At 41.3% G+C, this 23,452-nt stretch overlaps 1 protein-coding gene and 1 long non-coding RNA gene across 2 annotated transcripts in view; one reads left to right on the top strand and one right to left on the bottom strand.

Annotated features, from left to right (window-relative positions):
- Positions 1–7,850, bottom strand: part of LOC311195961 — a 50,487-nt gene extending 42,637 nt beyond the window's left edge. Inside the window, exons 1-2 of the long non-coding RNA XR_014617547.1 lie at positions 7,750–7,850; positions 6,777–6,840 (exon numbers count right to left, since the gene is read on the bottom strand). This is a non-coding gene — a long non-coding RNA (uncharacterized lncRNA). The remainder of the gene's footprint in view (positions 1–6,776; positions 6,841–7,749) is intronic.
- A 2,426-nt stretch (positions 7,851–10,276) lies between these two features.
- ARID2 (AT-rich interaction domain 2) overlaps positions 10,277–23,452 on the top strand; it is a gene marked incomplete at its 5' end in the record, with an annotated part of 99,270 nt that continues 86,094 nt past the window's right edge. The window contains 3 exons of the mRNA XM_084279108.1: positions 10,277–10,368; positions 10,529–10,622; positions 11,782–11,879. Coding sequence (XP_084135234.1) covers positions 10,277–10,368; positions 10,529–10,622; positions 11,782–11,879 — 284 coding nt within the window. The remainder of the gene's footprint in view (positions 10,369–10,528; positions 10,623–11,781; positions 11,880–23,452) is intronic.

The following is a 23,452-nucleotide window of genomic DNA, read 5'->3' as shown; positions in this document are numbered from 1 at the left end:
AGTAATTAGCCTTACGTTGGAATGAGCTGAGCCTATTACAGGAGGGCTGACTTCCTGTATTTGAGCCCAGGGTACAGGCGTTTTGCAATCACACTGTGTGCAGTGACTGTAAATGCAAATGGAGCCAAACTGCTGCTAGGATATGTTTTCAGGATTGAATTTTGATAGGACTTCCCGTTCCATTACACCTTACAGGAAGAAACAACCAAGGATACAGGTTTTCCTGAACTTAAAACTACATGGAACAAAGTTTTCCAGGCCAGGTGTCTGCCTGAAGCAGATGTTTTCAGAAGAAATTTTTAACAAGAATTCAAGTATGAAACTGAGGGAGAAAAAACACCCACCCATTTTTACTCTAGAAGAGAAAAAGTCCTCTGAATGTACTTGAAAAGGCCTTTACCTTGAAGAGAGAATCTAAAATTTAGTGGGAAAGTAGACTTTAAATCCAGGATATGCCTTTTGGGCAGTTTCTGAACATCATGATAAAGCAATAAGGTTTTGAATCTCAAGCTGCACGTGCACAGCAAGAAATAAAATATTAAGAGCTAGAAGCTGGGTTTTATGAAAACTCCATGGCATCAGCAATGCAGCAGGTCGGTGCTGGCAGTTGCTCCTACCTGAGGCAGCGGTGGGGACTGCAGTTGGGGCCGGGGCTCCACCGTGCTCCGTGCTCCCTCTCCTGGCACCCAGGGCAGCGCGGAGAGCCAGCCGCGGGCCGGGGAGGGGAAGGATGGGTGCTGTTGGGAGGCTACGGCAAACCCATCCTGTTGGGCACACCCCATTTCCATTTCTGTCTTTATCGGGGATTCACACAGAGCTGCGAGTTCCTTACGCTGAACTGGCGGCCTCTGACCAAGTGTTTCTTATTTTCCGAGTGCTGAACTCGGGCCCCTGGAAGCTAAATGCAGAAACAGCGATGGCAAGCGCAAGGCAGCGGTATACAGCCTTCCCCACTGCCGCCGCCGAGCACAGTCATGTTTCAAAACCCAAGAGCATCACAATAATCCTGCACTCCAAAGGCCTTAGTGACACAGGTAGGACCACAGCGTGTCCGCAGCAGTTCGTGCCTATGGATGAAGTTCGGCTAGCACTGCTGAACTCTCCGCTCTCAAACACCCTGTAAATTATACCCACTGAAACTGTGCTTTGATTAAATGAGGAAAACCCCAACTTAGCAGCTGTTCTTACACTGAAGTGCTCGGTGCCTTAGCTTTCTCATGTGATGGGACCACCTCTAGCTCAGAATTTTGGGAGCTCCTTGTTATGAGCGTTCAGTCACTCTCCTAACGATGAGTCCTGAAAAGCTTGGATGAAAATGCAAAAGAAACCCTCTCCAAAACGCTGTATTCGGACAACCATTTAAACATCACGGTACAGAGGCATCACCTTTTTTTAATTCAGTGAGCAGTATCCACCCCAAACTGAAGGCTCCTGCATTAAAGAAGTGATCATATAATTAAAGACTATCATAATACACATCCATGATGTCGTCCAGACGGAAAACTCCTAAGTACTGAGCACTGAATTTTTCAACCTTCATTTTTATGTGTGTATATGTTAATGTTTGTATGCAATTATATATAATGTTAATGTTCAGTTGCTGACAGAAACTATTAAGACTTTTACTTAAAGTCAAGAGCTCTTTGGCAGATGAAAAAAATAAACATCTATATATATTTTCTTCTAGAAATAAGTAAATTTATCCTCATATGAACGTGGGCGCAGCTAGCTACTCAAACTAAAAAAAAAAAAAAATTGAACACCATCTTTGAAAGTTTATTTAGTATTTTTTTGGCAAAAGGAGAGAATTCCTTAGCACAATACCTGAGTAACATGGGGAAACCTGCACAATCAAATACGCACTGCAACTTCTGTACAGTACAGCAAACATGACACAAACACCTGGATTAAGGACACACAACTCTATTTTCCTAAGTGCTAAGCACAACTAATTCCAAAGGAACCCCATGGGGGCTCTGCAATAGCTTGGCAACGTTTTGAAGAAAAAACATGACATTATTTCATTCTCCTATAGCACAGTGAAGAATGAGCCCAGCCTTATTTAAATAGAGGTAACAAAGTATTCTAAGGGTTTAATTCACAGACAGACTTACTTACAAATCTAGGTTAAACTTGTAGCATTAAAAAAAAAAAAAGTATTTGGACTTTGTAAATTAACAATAGAATAACTTGATGAAGGATGAAATGAAACAGGAAGAAGTTTAAATCTGAGAGACCATACAGTAAGCTGAGGGCGCTGCTATTTACGCCAGGAAACTCACTAAAAGCAGTCCCTGGTGCAGCACATGCCGTAATTCACTGGAAGTTTGTGTTCAAGAAACTGAAATAAAACACTTCCAATGATAAAGCAAGCCTTAAGGTTACAAATCAAGTGTGAATAGCTGCACTACTAAATATTCCTGACTCAGCAAAAGATGGAAACAAACCGTACGGTAACTGTATCTGAGGAGATACACATCTTAAGTCCAAGTCGCCTCTGACACTCCTGAAAGCCTCCCAGAGAGGGGGCTGTCTCACCCAAAATTATCAGGTCTTCCTTGCTAGAGCCCAAGTTTTCTTTAGTCTCCCTTTCCTTCTTCAGCAGGACTTCAGGAATTCTTCCAGGCCTGTACTGTTCCTCAACTCCGGTGAGGGAGTCTCAGAGAGGGAAGAGGCCTTTCCCCAGCCTGCAGTTTCCACACAGGCTCGATAAGGACAAGGCTGAGCAGACAAGGTTGCATAATGTTTTTTAACAGTGCAACCCCAAATATCCACAGGGTGCACTTTTGCCTCTCGGTAAAGGGTTAGGGGACTGTGCTTGCTCTTCTCTAAACAGCATTAGGTACGTCCCAGCTCAGAACCTGGCACTGTCCCAGCTCTGTGTGTCAGCCACTCTGTGCATCAACATAGCGACCCTGGTAACTCCAGAAGCTCCAAGACTGAGAGCTGATGTTAGATGCAGGAGCCTATATACACACCCTATTTCTCCTACTTTTTCCCCAAGCAACCTCAGTTATCCCATTTGCAACAAGATTCTGTGTGAGACAAGTCTCATATTAAGGTTCAAAATTCAGAAAATAGTTAATAGCTCAGCCTTAGTAAACATTTTTGTAACATCTGGAGATTCTTTAAGAGAGTCATAGATTCCCCCAAGAGCTTCAAATGCTATCATTTTACTGCAAGCAACAGGAACTGATACTTGACTTCATTTGATAGCTCTTTATAGGTAAACAACCTCAAACGCTGTTTCTTACCAGCTTTTTTCAGTTATGCTGGATGCTACTGCAGTTAAACAGTTTATATCCAATTTTTTAAGTGTGATTTTCAAGTTGGCTGTCCCCAACATCTGTTCAATGCAGTAAGCTTGACATTTTCTTTTTCCCCTTTAGTCTGAAAATAGAGATACTTCCTTTTATCTGGACATTCATTGCAATGCTGCTCATCTGCCAGCAGTCTGTAAGACCAAATCCACAGTAAGCAGATCACCAACATACAGAGAATCATGATTAAACAACAAATTTTCTCTGTCAAAAGTCCATCTGCAGGTTTTCAAGTGTTTTTACCGTCCTTAAGTATTTGATTTGCTTGGACAATTTCAGCAGACTAGTTAGCTTGAATGTTATTTAATCAGTATTTCTTTCATTTACTACTTTTCTGAAAAGTTTTTCCAGCATGTATTATATTGAAATGCCTAAATTGTCACATGTATTGTCTGTCCACACATTCACAGTTGCACAAACTACTTCCCTTTTCATTTATGCCTACAGAAAAGTTAACTAAGGCAACCGCTTACTCAGAGAAATTTCTACATATTTTTAGCTACCGTTGACTGCCATTTCAATTGGTAAAAATATAAAGAGGAGACGGTGCTACGTGACAAGCAAATATTGCTGGCAGATCTGCAATACTGAGAACGCCCCTACTAGTAGCATCTTGCCACTTAGACTTCTAACAAGCGTTTTGAAGTTGCTAGTTTGGTTTTTGCTTTAAGTTAGCCAGACCTTCCCCACCCGCATGCAGCATCATCGTTCTTACTCTACAGAACCCCTTTAAGTTTGAGCCAAATTTAACCTCACCGTTTCCGTACGTCTGAGCACGGTTCCTTTTTAACATTCAGAAGAACGCTCTCAGTTTTGCATCTCAATCAAACTTTCACACATCCAACCAGAAACATGAATCACACTAGAGCTATTTCAGGGAACGTGTGCAGCAATAGTGGCAAGGGAAGTGTGCCATCCACCAGATCACACAAACACAGAGGTAATGACAAAGTAATGCTTCAAACAGGGCATTTGCCAAGTGTATATATGATTTCCCCCCACCCCTTCTAAAAACTCATACCACTTTGCTGTCAGGACATTTCTGATCTCAGTGCTTGCTAGAACATCTAAATACTTTCCGTCATTAAGGCCCTAATCTGGATTACAGGTATGATAACTTCAGAAATGCAGCAAACATTTTTCAAGTGTAAGAAAAAGATGAACTCGGTAACTTTTCTAAACTTGCTGTTGAAGTATTGCCAACCCCAGGCATTCAGAACACATAAGTCAGAACCTGGAAAGGAATTAACCATTTCAAAAGCACTGCAGTTTCAAGTGGGAGTGCATTTACTTATTTTACTTCTCCTTCAGTTGCACTTAGGGTTTTCCTGCTTCATGTTTCATACTTCATTGCACAACTGAAAAACCTTCAACTTCAAAGTGTTTTTAATTTAGAGTTTAGATGATCATAAAATTCATTGATTCCAGAAGTGAACGTTTGTGAATAACAGCAAGTATTAGAAAATGACAATAACTATAGATAGTATTTAAAAAAAAAGCGTTTACATCTATTTACTTAAGTATTTACAACAGCATTTATGTGGCCCATTTTTCCTTCCGTTTTATTTCCTGAGTAGTAATACCATACAAATAAGTTGAAATGAGGAAGGCGTGCAACACATTAGGAGATCTGGGAGGAAAGTGTCATAAGACATTTAAATAAACAACTTAAGAAGTTGGTTCTTTTCAACATAAAAGGGTCCTTCTTTCTTTTTTTTTTTTTTTTTTTTAAGATTATCTAAACTGAGACTGCCAAGGCAGTGAACCTGCACTATCTGCAGTGGAAATTCTGTACAAGTGTGCAGAAGTAGCCGGTGCAGTAGTACTGTACATCTGCGTTCTCACCTTTGCTATACTGTTCAGCTTCTCATTTCATGCTTAAGATCTTAATTTACGATATAATTCCGTACCATTGAAGGCTAACCCCTTACTGTCTATACAAAGCAGCAGCATCTTTAAGAGAAGCTAGCACACTAAAATGTAATAGTTTCAAAACATTGTTCAATAAGAAGGGGTAGGACTATTACCTTGCTGAGTAAATGCCCTTTGTTGAAGTGTACATTTGTCACTGCAAGCTGTGCAAACAGTGAAGTCTTTAGCCTAACACATGCAGTTAACTCCAGCACTTTTAACATTTTTTATTAAAAACGGTTTGAGATGAATGTCACTAAAATTTACCACTGGCTTTCTACCCCTTCCTCCTCTATGAGATGCTCATCTTGTAATTCTTCTGTTTATTTTCAGATTGCACCTGTATTATATGCTACTGTCTCCGGTCTTAAGACTGAATTTACCCTCTTCTCTAACCCACCTAATAGGCTGCGTTTCTTAAAAACACATGTATACAGATACACACACACACAAAATATACTAACTTCAGTTTCTAAGGATTTACAGTTTACTGTTTAATGTAAGTAGCATTCAGCTAGTGATACTAGTTACTCTAATCAAAACGTCATGTTGCCACAATTCAAGAACAGCACAAGCAGAAATGAAAATGGAAATGAGCAAGAATATTTCACCCACCAGAACGCAAAGGCAGTTAGTGGCCTGCTCTCTGGATAGCAGCAGCCTGGCAGATAGGTAATGAGCACAAAATTTTAATAATAAAGATTCAAGAAGGAAGTTTCAAACTGCAACACAGGATACAGCTATTAGAATAAAATGCTCACTTAGCACCATTAATACTTTTTGTAAAAAAAAAAAAAAAAAAAAGGAAACACCATACAGACACAAAATACAAACCACCAAAAAGGAATAAGCCCAACAAAAAAACACAACCACCACCCAAAACAAAAACACACCCAGCTGAACAGTGACAACTGAGTTCCTGGATCTGCACTGTCTGCCTGCAAGAATGCTCCTTCCACACATAACATTTCCACACTGAAATTCATTGTGTATAATAAATTTTATAAGGAGTTTATAACAGTACAGGTTTTATTTCACAAGTTAAAGCGATTTAAATTGCCCTGACAGGTACTATACAGAGATCAATAAAAGGATTATTCTTCCTAACTATCAAAATTTTTTCCCTTTTCCCCCTACATTTAGCCTTTGACTCTTTAATATGCAACAAGAGAAATTCTATAGCACCTAAACGTAAGCATTATTTTAGCACACTTAAAAATTATCACTTCCACCAGAAAAAGGTCATCACCTTTATTTAACACCGTTAAAATGCATGCATATTAAGACAGACAAATCATAAAATAAAGGTTTTAATTTACAAGCCCTTTCTCTACCTCAAAGAAGAGGGGAGCCCCCGTCAACACACAACAAAACCGGTGGTGTAATGTTAATACCAGCTTCACGACCTCATCATAGGGGATCTCCGACTATTTCAGCCATAAGCTGAAGAACCAAGCTGCAAGAATCCAGGCATCGTTAACGTAAAACAGTAATTATCATCAAGCTGGCATCGCAAGATCAGAGTCCAATACAGACATTTTGTACCTTGGTGCTGGATAGGGTTACTTGAAGCATCAGCCTAATAGCCGGTTTATTCATAAGGCACGCACTAAAATGAAACAAACAGTAATTAAGTGCTGACAGTGACCTAGTTAGCTACACAAGGAGCTAGATCGTCCTGTCGTTCATTACAGGTTCGCCAGAATCCGACAGGAACGGTCCCATCCACCCGGGATGCGCGGGAGGGCGAAAAGCGAGGAGCAGCGCCTCTCTACCGGGCAGCCCCGGGCTCCCACGCCCGCCGCGGCCCGGCCCGGCCCCGCGCCGCCGGCCGCTCCCCCAGCCCCTCGCCTCCGAAGCCCTCGGATCTCCGCAAGCCGGGCCCCGGCGAGCGGCGAAGCCGGCGCGGCCAGCCCCAAAGCCGCCTGCCTTCGCCTTCGCCTTCCCCTCCCCCGCGCCGCGGCTCCGGCAGCTCCGCACTGGGATAACGCAGCCTCTGACTCGCTCGCTTCTCGCGTCCCCCCTTCACCTCCCTCTCCTCCCTCCCCCAACGCGCACACTTGATAGAGTCTCCTCTCGGCGGCGGGAGGGCGGTGAAATCCTTCGCTCTCCTCCCTCCGCTCTCTGTAACGCGAACGAGCCGCCGCCTTCTGTTCCTCAGCCTTGGCCAAGTCGGCGTTTTGTTGACAGGCTCTGCCGGGCACAAAATGGGGCTGCTGCTTTCCATGGGCGCCGCCATTTTGTGAGGAGCCGCCGCGCTAGCTCTAGCTGTAGCCGCAGCCTCAGTAGTGGCGGCAACGGCAGCCCAGGCGCGCCGGAGCGGCGGCCGGGGTCTGTGTAATGGTTGAATAAAGTGACCCCCTCTAGGGAATCCCCAGCTGACAGTTACGTAAGGGACCGTGCGCAATTGCTGTGCTTAGCATGGAAACCCACCTAGCCCTGCTACGCAATTTGCCTATCCTCCCCTCTGCCTCCCACTCCCCTTCCACGGAGCACCCGGGCGAGCAAAGTGACTCACCTCTGTCGACCGCCCCTCGCGGAGGGGAGACCCCCTGCCTTTAAGGAATTTTAAGGCATGATTAAAAACCACCGCCCTCCTGCGAAGGAAGGTTTAGCCACGTTATGTCTGAAAGAGCGATTTAGCCCCACAGTCGTTTGTTTTAAGCCTCTCTCGTTCATGTTATCCTGGCTTTGGGAGTCTTATGCATACTCCTGCTGAAATAGCAGAAACTCGGAGTGTCATAGACAGGAGCTGCAGACCAGGATCTGCTGCAGGTCTAATTTGGGGGGTGGAGGGGGGGCGGTGGTGGGGCTCAATTCTATAGTGAATAGACACTATTTCTTACCCTGAAACCCATACACGGCCACCCCATCCACACAGAGGACGACTTTCAATACAGAGCATTAATTTCAAACTGAGACATTTTTTTGCTCCCTCCTTCACCCCCCAAAAAAAAAAGTGTGAGTCCAGAGCAAATCTTAAAACATATCTGTGTCTTTGTGCTTATATTTGAGTTGAAACAGCACTCAAGTCCAAAGGAAAATAAAATACCTTATTTAAAAACATAAAAAAGGGGAAGCTAGTATGTGGAATAGAAAGGAATTACGGTTTTCCTTCTTTAAGTGCTCACTCGGGGCCATAATGTGCCATTGATTTTAAAACACAGCTCCTTACTGACTTTAATGAGTTCTGCTTTAAAAATCCAACACCTAAAGGCCCAACCTGGCCTTGGACCTCAATGTACTGGTTGTGAGGGGCAAACCTTCCTTTGGGATCTCTTAAACCAGACCACGCTCTCACCAAGAGCTCCATTTGCTCACCAAGGAAGGATGAATGCCCACCTGGGTCCCCACTTGCTTTACCTGAGGAGCTAACGTTGGATAAAGGTGCCCTTCACCCAATGGGCCCTTTCTCACTCCTGTTCACCCCAGGCTCCATCAGGGTCGCAGGGCAGGTCTTCCCCTGGGCTCAAAACAAGTGTTTACAAACACCGTAGGCACCACAGGTGAAATGGAAGGTGCCCTGCAGTGCCCCCGTTGGCTACTGCCCATCCAGGGTGCGGGCCAAGCCCTTCCTCCTTCATTGATTTTATGCTGTATGTTCCATCAACGTACAGAAATACATATCAGCGGCTTACATGCAGTACAGCAGTCCTAAAGCAGTTTGATTACAGGCCATAGTATCTCCAGCAGAAGGAAGGGGGGGGGGAAATAAAAATACTTATGGAGGCAGAGCTCAGACCCCGCTGGCGAACCCCTCCAGGGCACCGCCTGCTTGGGGAAGCGCTCCGCATTCTCCTTCGGGGAGTTTTACACACCTCGTGTCTCGAAATGAGGGGTTCCCGCTGCCCCCCCCCTCAGCGAGCAACCCCCCCTCCGCCCCCGCCGTGCCATCCGGGGCGACTTCCTGCCCTTGGAAACACCTCAGGCCGGGGGACTCGGAAAGTTTTTCAAAAGTCCAAATCCGCCAGTGCCCCCTTCAGTTGTTGTTTTCTCTCCCCTTGAACTCAGGGCGTTGGGTTTAGTCCAATTAAAAAATTCGGCCCCGCTTTAAAAATCCACCTCTCCTGCCCTCCCCCTTCTCTCGCTCACACACACACACCACACACTCACACACACCCCCCCCCCCCCCCCGCCGTCAGCCAGCGGAGAGAGGCCGATCGGTAAGAGCCTGGCGAGGGAGGGCCCTTTCCCCGGCCCCTAGCCCCGGAACAACCGGTAGTAGCCGTTTTTTTCCTCCCCTCTTCTCCTTCTCCCTCGCCTCTTTTCCGCCCGGCTTTGTGTGAAGTTTGCGGCACATTGCAGATGAGCCCTTAGCGGCGAGAGGAGCCTATTGTTCCCCGCCAGGAACTGCTTGCTGGGGCTGTGCTGGCTTTTGCCTTTAGAGCTGCCTTCTGCAGTACCGGGACCGTCCTCCGGGGTCCGCTGTGTTGCGCTCTCGTCCAGGCAGAAGCACGGCGGCCTCAGATCTTTTTGTCTGAGAGAGAAGAGAAGTGAATCCCGCTGCCGCCGCCACCGCCGCCGCTGCCGTAGCTGTACAGTGTGTGTGTGAGAGAGAGCGAGCGAGGGAGCGAGCAAGGGAGAGGGAGATCGCATGGAGCCGCGGCTGTAACACACACACTGTCAATACCTCCTCACTCCGGCTCCCCCCCCACCCCACCACAACAGTAACCCAATTCATTGTGTGATCCAGCAGCACCATGTTGAGTCTCATGTGCAGGCTGGATCGGTTGGGTTTGTGGTGCTGAGAGAGGCAGCAGCAGCGGGAGGAGGAATTACTGAGAGGTGCCCCTCTCCCTCCCTGTCTCTTTGCCTGTGTGTTGTGTGGAGACAGGACTCGCAATTACCACACTCTCTGGGCTCCCTTATTCCTTTTAAACTTTTTTTTAAACAAGCCCCTCTCCATGGCTGATCCCCGGCCGAGCACGGGCACCTGGGTCTCTTAAAGACAAGGAGGAGCCGGGGATTGTTGTTGTTGTCGGCCGTTTTTTTTTTTTTTTTAAATTGGATTTTTTTTTTTTACGAGAACCTTTTTTAATACAAAAATGGCAAATTCGACGGGTAAAAACCACGCAGACCAGCGGAGAAAGGGACTCGCTTTCCTGGACGAGCTGCGGCAGTTTCACCACAGCAGAGGGTGAGGAAAATGGGGAGATGGAACGGGAGGGGGGGAGGCTTTTAAACCGACCAGATCCAACTTCCAGCCCCTTCCCTGAAGGACACGGCAGCCCCAGCGAGGGGAGAAAAGGGGGCAGAGCTGACAAGTTGTGGTGTTTTGTGTGTATCTCCTTTGGCAGGTCTCCTTTTAAGAAGATCCCCGTGGTGGGTGGGAAGGAGCTGGATCTTCACGCTCTCTACACCAGAGTCACCACTTTAGGCGGATTTGGGAAGGTGAGTGGAAGTTTTAATTTGGGCTTCCCTCCCACTAACCTCTTCCCAAAAGTCTCCTCTGACCCCCGGGGGCGGCGGGGGGAGCCGGGGTGGCCGGGAACCGTCCTATTTAAAGCCGGTTAGAGAAGGTGGGGGGTGGAAGAAGGAAGCGAGCAGACAGGCAGGTTGGTGGCTTGGCCTTGTCGGTAGAGCGTTGAAGGGGGATCCGGGGGTACGGCGTACACCCCGCCCGTGCCTCCCCCGCCTCCTCCGGAGCCCCTCTCCTCTACCCCCCTTCCCCGGGAGAAGGCGAGGAGGGAGCAGAGAGCTCCGGTCGGCGAGAGGCAGTTTCTTTCGCTTGTGGTGGCAGCTCTGTGTGTGTGTGTCTCTCTCTCACAGAGGGAGAGACAGAGAGGAGAGAGTCTGAGCGCAGTTTTAGTGCAACTCAAAATTAGCGGGCATGTTTAACATCGATAATCGGCACGGAGCATGGGCTAGGAAGCGATCCTCGCAGCCGGGGGGGGCCGGGCGCTGCCCTCCGAGCCCTTCCCGGAGAAAAATAACAAAAGGGGCACCCAAGACGGTGTGTAATCAAATAGCCATCTTTAGGCTTCAAGGCTAGGGACAGAAATGTAGGCCTCAAAAGAAAGGCCTCTCTGTGTCTGTGGATCTGTCTTGGGGGGGACCCCCCGGGACGGCGCCCCCGCGCCCCGGAGGCCAGGGGGCGCCCCCGCCAAGACTTCCCTGCATTATTTTAAACTTCTTTGGGTTTTTAACGGACCGCGGTAGGATTTAAAAGGGGGCGACAGAGGGACTCCCGATTGGTTATTGTCCAGGCAGTAAAAACAAAAACAAACAAACCCCAAAACAATACGAACCCTGCCGGCCGCCCCCCCCCCTCCTCCTCCCAGCCCCCCTTCCCTCCCCCCAATTTATAAATTGAAAAAAAAAAATACAGTAAAATATCGGTGAGAAGCGGGATTATTCCCGAAGGGGGGAATAATGCCGACTGTCAGTAAAATATATAGTCCTGAATCCCATGTACATTCGTCTTTATTTCTTTTTATATATTTATCTATTTGCTTCATGGCAGCTTGTGGGGTTTTTTTCGTGATGTTCGCTGTCAACGACATGTTTGTGTGTACGTTGTGTATCTCGGCCTGTGTGTTGTTTTTGACAGGTATCAGAGAAGAATCAGTGGGGAGAAATTGTAGAGGAGTTTAACTTTCCCAGAAGTTGTTCTAACGCTGCCTTCGCTTTAAAACAGTATTACTTGCGGTGAGTGCTATCAAGCTGTTGCAGTAGTATTTTTGAGTGTGGGATTATATTTGGTTTTCAGTGTGTGCAATAATAAAAATACCCCTGCTCTTTAAAAATGCTGTAATATAAACCAGAAAGAAATTGTAATTCCTTACTGCTCTGGTGCAGTGATCACTTAAAGGTAATTGTGCTCTGTAGGTATTTTTTTTATATATTTTACATCTGCAAGCCTTAAACTTTGAAGAGATCCCAAGTATATAAACAGTGTGTGTCAGTGCCATTTTTATTGATTCAGAATTACGGTACTAAAGGACTGTTAGTAAGAGATCATGCTATGGTGGTTACAGAAACTTAGCTTAATTTTTGGAGCACTGAAATTTGTTGATATATGTAAACTTGTTTACTGCTCAGTGGGGTCAGGCTTTGAATGAAAATGCATCTGCAGCAAGGTAGACTGCTTTGGATAAATTACATTGTTACCAATTACTAGCAGCATACCTTATTTTTTATTTTAGAGTACAAAGAGCTAAATAATTATTTCTATTACTTGAGAATTTGTAGATTTCTGCATTTTTTAAAAATAAGGTTACAGTACTTGAAACAACACGGGTTATTCTTTTGTGATGCAGATTATTTTTTAATGTAGCAAGGAGTTCATGTTGAATATTTTAAATTACTATGTGTGGTACTGTTCAGTTACCAGATGACTTTAAAAAATTTATTTTTATTAACTTTTGGTGATTACTCTTTGTGTGAAAGGTTTGTAAATTATTGCAGATGTAGTGGTTTGGATGCTATATTTAGATGATTACATTTCATTTAGAATAAAGTTTTATGAAGATCAGTTAAGGAATGTAATTTTCTGTTTCTGAATTGTATAAACAGTATTTTTCATTGCAATTAATGATAATATACATGTGCAATATGTACAAAAGATGTATGGGCTTTTGGACTTAGGTTTTGGTGATCTGAGTACACACAAGCTTTATCTGTCTCTAGTTTGGCCTTCTGAATTAGGAAATGCAGTAATTGTACAGGTGCACTTTCTATTGGTTGTCCTAGATTGACTTCCAGCTTGAAGCTGTAGAGTTCATAGCACAGTGGAGCAGTTATTGAGTTACAATGATGTCTGGAAAACCTTAGTCAGATATCTGTAGTTACTGAATTTTTCTTTTTTTGGTGGTGACATATGATTGCTTTAAGATCCAGACTAAGAAAAGAAATTACTATTGTTAACAGCTTTAGCAAAGTTTATGATTGCTAGCAGGCCTAGGAATGAAGTGGAATGCTCACTTTAGAATGTCCTCCTCTGTTTTTGTGTTGGGGTTTTTTTTTGGGGGTGGGAAGGCTTTTTGGGGTTATTTTTTTGTTTTCAATTTTTTTCCTTCTCTACTACATTGTATTTTGATGGTGTTGGTGAAGACTTACTGGATTATAGGCAGTAGTTTTTTTGCTTTTGAGTTTTTGTGTTGAAATATGTAGTCTGTTGACTAAATTTTACATAATTTGCAAAATTAAAGTTTTTTGGTTTTATGCTTTCCTTTTTATTTCCATACTTTAAAAATGTTTGAATGGCCTAACTTTTTGTAGTAGAAGGTTGTGTGTCATTTGTGTTTACGTCTGTATTTTGAAAGCATTTATATGCTGTGACAGTTAACACAATTAATGTTAATTTAACCTTCTAATGACTATTAATTTTTAATAAGATGCTACTTTTTCATTTACAATCAGGCATCCAAAAGTTATTTTCATTATTAGCATGCTGCTATTGACATTATTTAAAATACAGCTGCTGAAAATATGTATAAATTACTATATAGAAATGAGTGAAAGGCTTTTCATTTATTTGGGATTTAGGGAAAAAAAGTTGATAAACAGTTAAGATTAATAATATTTTAAAATACTTTATCATAATATCTGTGATTTACTTAGACCATCCTGAAATAAACTGTCAAGGTTGTTGGCTTTGGAGTGAATTGGTTTTTAGTGGTTGATTCAGGTTTTTTGGCTTTGGATTTTCTAAATTACTGCTTTACTCACTGTTGCTTCTCACATAATCTAAGTTTGATGTTAACATGTTTGCCAGCTGAGTTCACCTCCTCACATGTGCAGTGTTAAGGCTGTATATACACACCTATCTCTGCTGGGTTAATGTTTGTTTACCTTCAACTTAGAAGGGCTATGGGGGAGACTTGGTTATAGGGACAGAAAAAATGCTCTAATGATAAATTTGTAAAAAGGGCCTTGCTTATCTCTGTTGAAGAACATAACCTGAGGTTTCTTACAGGGCTAGATTTTCATGAACTGCTGAGCAATTAGCCTTGGAAAAAAACTGTTCCTCTTGAGTCTCAAGTGTGACTATAATCTTGGCCTCACTCTTGTAATGACTTTGCAAACGAAGCCAAACAGATTGAGACCTATCAACTTCTATATAAATTTTCATCCAATCTTATGTTGTGTGTCCTGTGAAGTGAGGGATCTGCATGCCAGATTCAACCCTGTTGAATTCAGAAGGACTCAGAGGTGTGCACCTCCATGCATATATTTGCAGATTTGGATTTGTGGTGGTTTGTGATGAAAGTTGTTTTTTTTTTTTCTATGAAACATCTGGCATACTGTGTTCACTGAGATAAGATCTGAAGCTACATGGACCACTTGCTCATTTTGCTGTGTTACCTCTAATAATGCTGTCATTTTGACTTGAAATTACTATGTAAATAATTTAGAAAGTTGAATTGTTTGTGTGATGTTAGTAGTGCCATTGGCTTGATAAACTAAATGATCGTTGGGTTACATTTTTTCTGGATGGTTGTGAGGTGCATCTCTTGTTTGAACAACTTCTTCATTTTGACTGTTGTAGAACTCTGCTGGGTGTCTTTGGGAGTGCATATTAGGCTTTATTAAATACATGAATTGTTTAAACTTCTGATAGAATTCTGATAGGCTTTATGATAGGCTTGTCTATCATATATTCAAATATTCCCTTTCTCCCTTGCACTGCCCTCTCTTTTCTCGCAATGGAAAAAGTTATTTTATAACAGGGAAAGTCTGAACTACTCAAACTTTGTGCCTGTGTTGCTTTGAGCTGCCTGACAGGTGAAGTAATTTATGCACTGTGGTTCTTAGTGAGCAGTCAAAAGCCACAGTGCCGATAACCATTGATAGGCTATACTTGTTAATGTAGTTCTGTAAGTCTCTACAGCATCAGAGAGTGTAATTCCCTTGGATGTAGTGCAAATTAGATGTTTCATCTCAATTGAGGTGAATTAGTAAAGCATTTCTAAATGCTTCTCTAAAGATTATTTTATAATGTTAATGAAAATATTTTAATATGGGGTAATAAATGTAAACATCAGTAATGCGGGCATGCTTCTACGTTTTTGTTAGTTGGTAAACATACAGTAGGTGAAAAGAAAGCTAACGTGAAATATAGCCTGATTTCTATGTTAATGGTTGATTAGGTTACAGTCCTGCAAAGAATTGGGCTGATGTGACCTCACATGTTAGCATAAGGTCCTGTTGGTTTTCATGTGAGTGCAAGCGATACATTTATTTCTGTTGTGGGTCTTCATCTATTCTTGGGGAGTGACAGACCTTGTAAACTAAATGTGCAAATGAAGTATGCCTAAGTGAATTAATAATTAGTTTGCTTTTGAAAGGTATTTATATCTGCATTAAGAGAAATTACGTGTAAGGACTAAGTGTCAGGTAAAATAAGTTTAACTCTCAGTTCTACAGGGAATTTCTGAAAGGTGGGAAGCAGGTGTGTATTGTAAGCTTCTGGTAAAGGCAGCAGAAAGGAGGTAATGCTAGTTAAAGGTGAATAAGAATTTGCTGTTGTAAATAAGCATTGAGGAGGTAAGGGGAAGTCAAGTAGAGAGGAAAGAGGTTCATAAATAAGAAGTTGCTTAAAGGTATTATAAAGAAAAGCCATTGTGCTGATTTTCCTGAAATTCAGCATATATAGTAAGATGAAAAAGCGTGAGCAGTTAAAAATCAGGACCATAGGAAATAATTACAAAAAATAGAGGGTGTTCTTGAAAGATGTGAAGATATTTATAAGTCGTTTGATCTCCAAGATGCCACTAAGAAATTGAATAATAGTACTAATTTCTGTAATTAAAAAAAAAAGCTGAAGAACTAGATAAATTTTAAGGGATTCCATTCCTAGTAAAATAATGGCAGAAATATTAGGAAAACAATAATCAGCAGCCTGGAATTTTCCAAGCAAAATTACTTGAAGAGAGTTTCCTTTGTTATTCTTGCTCAGTGTTTAAAATTAGGATCTGATACTGCAACAGCATCTGCACATAGATCAGTGAGTATGGAGAAGTACAGGACTGGCTTGCTTGCCAGATCTGATTGCAGGTTCAAGGCCCCAGTGGATGAAGTTGTAGCTGTAGTAATATTTTACATATTTTCTAAAACTCCAATACATCTCAGAATCTCTCATGAACAGATTATTTATGTATACGGATAGTCATCTTAATGAGAAATTGGGTGAAGGACCATAAACAAATAGAACAAATTATAAAGAATAGATCTAGTGAGTCACAGCAGTTTCAGGTGCTAAGAGAGTGACAGCATCAGTGCTTACATACGAACATAGTAATATGAGTTTAGATTTTTTTAGGTATATTTAGTGTCTGGATTGATTTACTGTAGGGAAAGGTGAATATAGACTTGCAACATTAGCAGACAGTGGCGGTGGGAAGAGTTAAACACAAGTCAGGGCAAAAAATGAAAGGTACTTGAAAGAAATTAGGCACATTGTTGGAAAATACAAACGAGATTTAGTTTGCAAAATGCAAGCTAAAACAGTTGAGGGACAGTAATCCAAAACAGGTATTCACTGTGAGGGAATAACCTGGAAAGCAGTATTGCTGAAAAAGGGATAGGAGTGATATCATGGGCCTGATAATCCTGTCAGTTGTGTGCACCCAACTCCCTTTCATATGAAAGGGATTTGTGCATGTTTCTGACAGGAAGAACAGGCCCCGATTTGCAATATGATATGTAGACTTTAAAAATCAGAACAAGTTTAGGTTGCATCCACAGAGACATTGAACAAGTGGGTTGTTTTGGGTTTTTTTTGAGGGGGGGGGGGTGGGCAGGGCAGGGTGACTGGCTGTGATTGTGTGGCTGTATTTGGAGTACTGCTTTACTTTCTGAGCCTTGGCAACAGGTGGGGCAAATTAACAGAAGCTTAGAGAAGAGCAACAAAATGTTAAGAAGGCTGAAGGGACTAATTGACTTTAAAAAAAGATTTGAGAAATAAATATTTTGCTTGGCTAAATGAACATTTTGGGTGAGAAGGGGAAATGCTATCTGACAGGCATTTTGGAGGGCCTAAATACTTAAAAGGGAGATGAATTTTAAATAAAATAAGGCTGTGTTAAGGTATAAGTTACAATGATACGGCAGGAGAAAAATTAGGGCAGATAGCAGCACAAAACCCCCCAAGATATACTTGTGTATCTTCTGAATAGTATGTCAGGCAGAGATGGGGGGAAATGCAGACCTTGGGTCATCCAGAACTAGCCTGGTCAGGACACTTAATGGATGTGCAATAGGTAACGAGCCAGGACTGGCAGAGAAATGGACCAGATGACCTTTCAGGTTCTGTCCATCCTTGAATAACACTGTAATGAGTTTTTCATCTTGCATAGCTACAGACTTTTGTTGCAACACTACAGAATTCACCTGTGGAATCTGTTACACTGAGATTTGTCGCAAGTCCTGCAGTCATTGGGGAGGCAGGAAACAAATACATGGATGGCATTTTTATTATTTCTTTTAAAAATTATTTTTACCCTCTCAAGAATTGTAATGTGTGTTCCAGTCACATGTCTGAGGCCTTGCTTTTAAGTCTGAGGTGAATATTTTACATAGTTGGAGGGGGAGTTTTGTTTTAGTTGCACTGTAATCGTACAGTCAACCTATTCACAATCGAGACTAGTTACTGTTCAAGCTTGATTTGGGGGAAATAAATATGTTGGTTGTTAAAATCTTAGAATGTCTCTCAATAGGAGTTATTTATTTGGATGGATTTTGGCAGAGTTGCTGGGAATCTGCTCAAAAGAAAATAGAACTTTCATGATACAAAGTTGGCATTAGGTGTCTTCTGAGGAAAACAAGAAGCAGGTGAAAGGAAACACAACTACCTTAAAATTGCTCTTTCATAGGGTTATGTTGTGATGCTAGTCACTATGCAGATGAGTTTGGCCTCTCTGAGAGTTTCTGAGCTTTTCCTTCAGAGAGTAAGCTCTTCACTGCTGAAAAATTAGTGTGGTGAATTTTCTCCTCCTGATTATTTTTCTGCAAGCTTTTTGTTAGAAATGACCTGAATCACTGCTGCTAAGCTGAAATATATTGGTTTATTTGGGGAGGGGTGAATGTTGTTCTTCAGTTTTAATACAGAATTCTGATTGTTTAACTTGAAATCTTATCTAGACAGATGTCAGAACTAATAACCTACAAAGAGCAAGTTTCTGGCAGTGCTATAATAACCATAGTGACTTTCTGGACTTACTGAGTCTTTTAATAATTGGTGGAGACTTTATATGTTAAGACCATTTTCTAATCTTCAACTGAAACAGTATCAAAATTAATTTATGCCTTAAAATTATTAATTAATAGCTGTGGAAATGTCTTAGGTTTGAATAAACAATAAGCAAATTACAAGAAGATCAAGAATGCATATGAAATGCAAGGATATTGCTTCTTTCCTTGTGAAGTGGAATAAGCCTGGGCTAAGAAAAGGAGTTTCAGACTTTTTATTTATTTATTTATTTTAGAGCTAATAGGCTTTAATTACCTTGTTTATTTGCAGTTAAGCCTCCATAGATAAGGCTTTCATACTTTTTTCTCCCCCCCCCTCCTTTTTTAACCCCTTCCACACTTCCTGAGTAGTGGAATTGAGGACTATAATTTGTTAAGTTTTACAGGTGAGGTACTAGAGGTACACAGAGGTTCAGATTGTTACCTTGAGAGATCATGTCAGAGGAATGGAAAAAAAAATAAAAATGCTAGAATCCAGTTCTGACAGGGAAATTTCTTCTTACTGAGCATTAGTTAAACCATGCATAAAAGGGGGGCTACTATTATTTACTATTTTTAAAAATACCTCTTTCAGTAATAGCTGAGGAGCACTGTTGGAAAAATAAACTAGGATAATATTATGTTCTGTGAATTGGAAAACTGAAAGCTAAGTATGCAACAAATTGTGGGAATGGATTTTTTTGTGGTTTGTTTCTCTGTGCTTAGTTTTAAAATGCTTGTTCAGGGTGTCAGAGTGGTGTCTTCCAGTTTAAATAAGACTATTTGGAGTAACTGTCACTAGTCCACATTATTAGGAAACACAAACTTCATGGAGGGAATGGAGTATAGGCCAGAGATCAAATCACATGATCTTGTTTCTGGTTATCAGTCTGATACATATTTAGTCTGTGGCCTTCATTAAATCATTTGCCATATTTTTATTCATATTTATAAAGTGAGTATACTGATGTTTGTTTACCTATCTCAGAGAAGTGTGAGACTGTAAGCTCTTTAATACAGGGATTGTGTCTCTTCATGCCTCTATGTCATATCTTAAATATTTGAAAATGAATATAAATTAGGAATATATGAGGAAAATAAAACTATTCATAAGCTTGTTTGCCCTCTGCAGTGTTGAGAAGCAGAAAATATAGCATAGATGAGAGGAAGAACAATCTTTATTCCTTGGGGAATAAATAAACTTGGGGTACCTAAGCAGAGAAATATTGGAACAGTTGAAAGAAAGAAGCTTATCTTAAGGAAGGATAATAAAACAGCAAGATGGTACCCAGAATAGTGAGCTTAGGCTTTGCCTGAGGTACTAGATTAGTGAGCTAGGTATCAGATCTAAAATACAGTCTCCTTGGAGCAATGAGTTCAAGTCTAAGCAGACCTGATTTAGATTTTCAGCAACAAGGTAGTGACACCAAGTTCTCTAGTTCTTGTTTTGCTATCTTTGAACGGAATGTGCATGCATTTATTTTAACTCCAGATAAATCGCAGCAAGCCAGCTATGCTGCAAGAGGGATTGCATACTATTGTAATAGAGCAGAGTTCTGTTGAATGATGCACTGGAGCATGTTTGTCTGCAAGAGTGAACTGTGTTCCTACTATTTCCCTTTCTTATTGATGTGGGAGGAGCAACTGTTCAGATTAGTAGTCTTGTAGAATAATCAGCAGTGTTAATTGTCAATCTGTAGCTGCCTAAAATACATAAAACCCCTCTAATGCAAAGTAATCTTTCTGATTCATAGCCACCTTTCCTACTGCAGTGTTAGCTGGGTTTCTCATGCTTGTTTGCAGAAGTTTAGATGGGTCATACGTATGGCTGCATGCATTTCTCCATTGTTACGCACCGTGACGTCTGCTGGTTGGCCTCTGCCTCCCAGTCCAAAGGTTGCTATGCTTCCATGATAATCCACGTGTAGAGATTCTCAGCTCTGCAAATCACTAGATCATATGACTAACTTTGAGTGGCTCTGTTAAAGTTCTTTGGAGAAATGCTATAAGTTATCACTGGGACATAAAGTGTTGGGGTAACTTTTAGTCTGGGATACATCCCAGGGGCTTAATTAAGCTAAATGAAATCGTTTACTGTGGTGGTAGAAGTGGTATGTTCTGAATATGTTAACAGTGATTATGGTGTAGGATAGGTGTAGAACTGTGTGGGGTTCTGTTTTGGGTTTGTTTGGGTTTTTTTCCTTTGTATTAAAGGAAAACTTGTGGAAACAGTTTTAGGAACAGTTCTTTCCTTACATGGTTATTTTGCTTAGGAGTATGTGACTTGGATTAAATGGTGTAGAATCCAGGCAATGGCCAAGTAAAGAGCACCACATTACAGGATTCACATATGTCCTCTGTAATTTTGGGGAGAATAGTAGAGCTTTGAAACACTGGAGATTATAGAGCTGTTTCTTGGACACTTTTCTCCCCCAGTACCATATATGAAAACCTAGGAAAATTCACATTTCTAACAATATATGTTCATATAATGCTACAGTTATGCAGTAAATACCTGAAAAAAATCAGGAACAACCTCATTTAAGTATGAATGTGCAACCTTAACTTTGTCGGTAGAAAATATTCCTCATAATAGAGCCTTGGTCTCTCTGTGGTAAATGGGAATAAATTCCATAGCAGTATAATCTGTTATATCACTGTGAGATACCCTTTCCCCCCTCATATATATACGCATAGTTCTGATTCATCATTCAACATCGTAATTGATTAATCTCAGTTATCTCTAAGGAGGTTTTGAGTGTGCTTCTTAGGCATTCTTTCCTCACTATCGTGGCTTCCATGGTGTTACTCATATGGACCAATTCAGAAATCCTTTCCTTTGCTTGTGGGCTGACAGGGATTCACTGTTGTGTTACTGCTTACCCTGGCTGTGTAGCTCATAGGTCTTTTTGGGTTTTATTCTATGCTAATCATCATCTTCTCAATCTTGGACTACAGGCTGGAATTCTTTGTTCCTTGACCTCTTGATGTCTGTATTCATTGACTGGATGTGGAATATTTACTATAATCAAATGAATTCCTAATAGTAAAGAAAATTGAAGGAAAGAAAAAGGTGTATGCAGGTAAAAGGGCAAGAGGACAAAACACTAAATGTCAGGTGCCTAGCAACAGTAAAATACTGAATTTTACAGCAAAATGATAATAGATTCCATGGTACCTGGAAAAAAAAAAAACAACAACCCAGAACCAAAACACTTTTGCAGCTGTGGGCATGCATGATTCACAGAATCCAGCTGAATATCTAAAAGGTATTTCACACACCTGAAATACGTGTTTTCAGGTACTCTGCAGACCCAGTCAGGCATCACAGCTCTGGCATGCATTTTGCTTGTTCTTCCAAGGTCATCTTTGTAACTCTTAAGGTATAGAAATACAGACATATGTTTAAATAATACTGTTTCTAAGCACCTTGATGTGCAAAAGACTGACACCTGTAGTGAATTGTTGTGTTTAATTGGGTTTGAGGAATATACAGGGCCCTAACTACCATACAGTTTAGAATACTTTCAGTAAATATTTTTTCAAATGCTTCAGAGTACTTCTGTTTCTTTCTAACTTAGCTAAACTTGCTATCTTTTCAAGGCTATGTGCTTCTCTGTTTATATAACATGAAGTTATTAAAAACATTTTATGTTAGTGTGTATGGAATCACAGTAAATGGCTAGAAAGTAAAAACACAATACTTGGTGACAATTACTTGATCGTGTTCAGTAATGTCTCATTAATATATTCTGTAGTCAATATGCTGTTGTTACTGAAATATAGTTGTATTCCCAGAAAGGTGGTTTTTGACATAGATGAATGCAAGACTTTTTTGTATTCAGATTTTAATATTATCAGCACACAAACCCCATTTTTCTGTAGTAGCTTTCATTCCCCTAATAAGCAGTTTAATTGTATTCTAAATAGAGTTAGTCCAGTTGTTGAAGAGAGTGCTTCTTGAGCAAGATCAAAGAAAAAAGGTGACTTAAAAATAATCTACTGTTCTGCATGTGTCTAAACAAACACCCAGCTTCCCTGAACGTGTGCATATATTTCTGTATGGATATGTGTGTGTGATGCAGTTTAAATTGATGATTGTCCATAAATCTACGTGTCTGGTAGAAAGCGAAAATATTCTGTTAGTTTTATGGTGACTTGGTGCTTCTGTAAGTCTGCTGTAAGAGCTCTGTTTGTAGTCTCTTGCCTGTGTGGAGTTCTCTGTAGATCTACTTAGGGAGACTCACATCCCTCTTCAGAGCTGGGCTGAAATTGGTGGCATCCTGTGTCAGCTCTGCTGTGTGCTTGCAAAGGTCAGATGTGTAGAGGCCTTTCTTTAACAAGGAAAGGAACTAAAGAAGTTAAGTCAATAAAAATATATTCAAAACTTAGGATGTTGAAATTGGTGTAAACAGAGTATTCATTTCTTTAGATGTCCTCAGGAGGTCTTTGCGTATAAGCAAAAGTTGCAGACTCAAGGTTTGGTGGTTATTTTATTTTTAAAGCATTTATGAAAGCAACAGGTTTTAGGTTTTATATGAGTAAATTTAATTTAATCCTGCTTTTTTTGTGGGAAGGGAGCTGCTTGGTGATCCAGCTAAGGAAGGAAAACAAAAAGCAGTTGCCATTATTTCTTGTTTGCAGAAACTTATAATTTACTCATTTTTAGGATAATTTCACTAGTATGGTGTGATCTATAGTATTGCTAACTTAATAGCACTCACAGTGTCAAATCAATGTAAAACCTTTTTTTATATTGTGAAAATAATGATGTAAAGTTACAGTGAAGTTGACATAACATAAATATGATGTACTGTATAACATACAGCAGCAATATACAAGCATCAGACTGTTGGTCTGGTTGCCTTATGAGGTGAAATTTGGCACAGGTGTGTTGTACGGTCTTCTACTGTAGAAGCTCACCAGTTGGAAGTGACTCGCAGGGCTGTGGTGTTTTCCTCAGGGCTTTTTGGTTCAGGTGGTAGGTGTTTGCTATGGCTTGTGGCTTCAGAGACTTCATATATATTTTTAGACTTCCCATTGGGAAGACA

The sequence above is a fragment of the Gallinula chloropus genome (genome assembly GCF_964237585.1).
Source record: "Gallinula chloropus genome assembly, chromosome: 1".
NCBI classification, from domain to species: domain Eukaryota; kingdom Metazoa; phylum Chordata; class Aves; order Gruiformes; family Rallidae; genus Gallinula; species Gallinula chloropus.
This window is presented reverse-complemented; position numbering and strand designations above follow the sequence as displayed.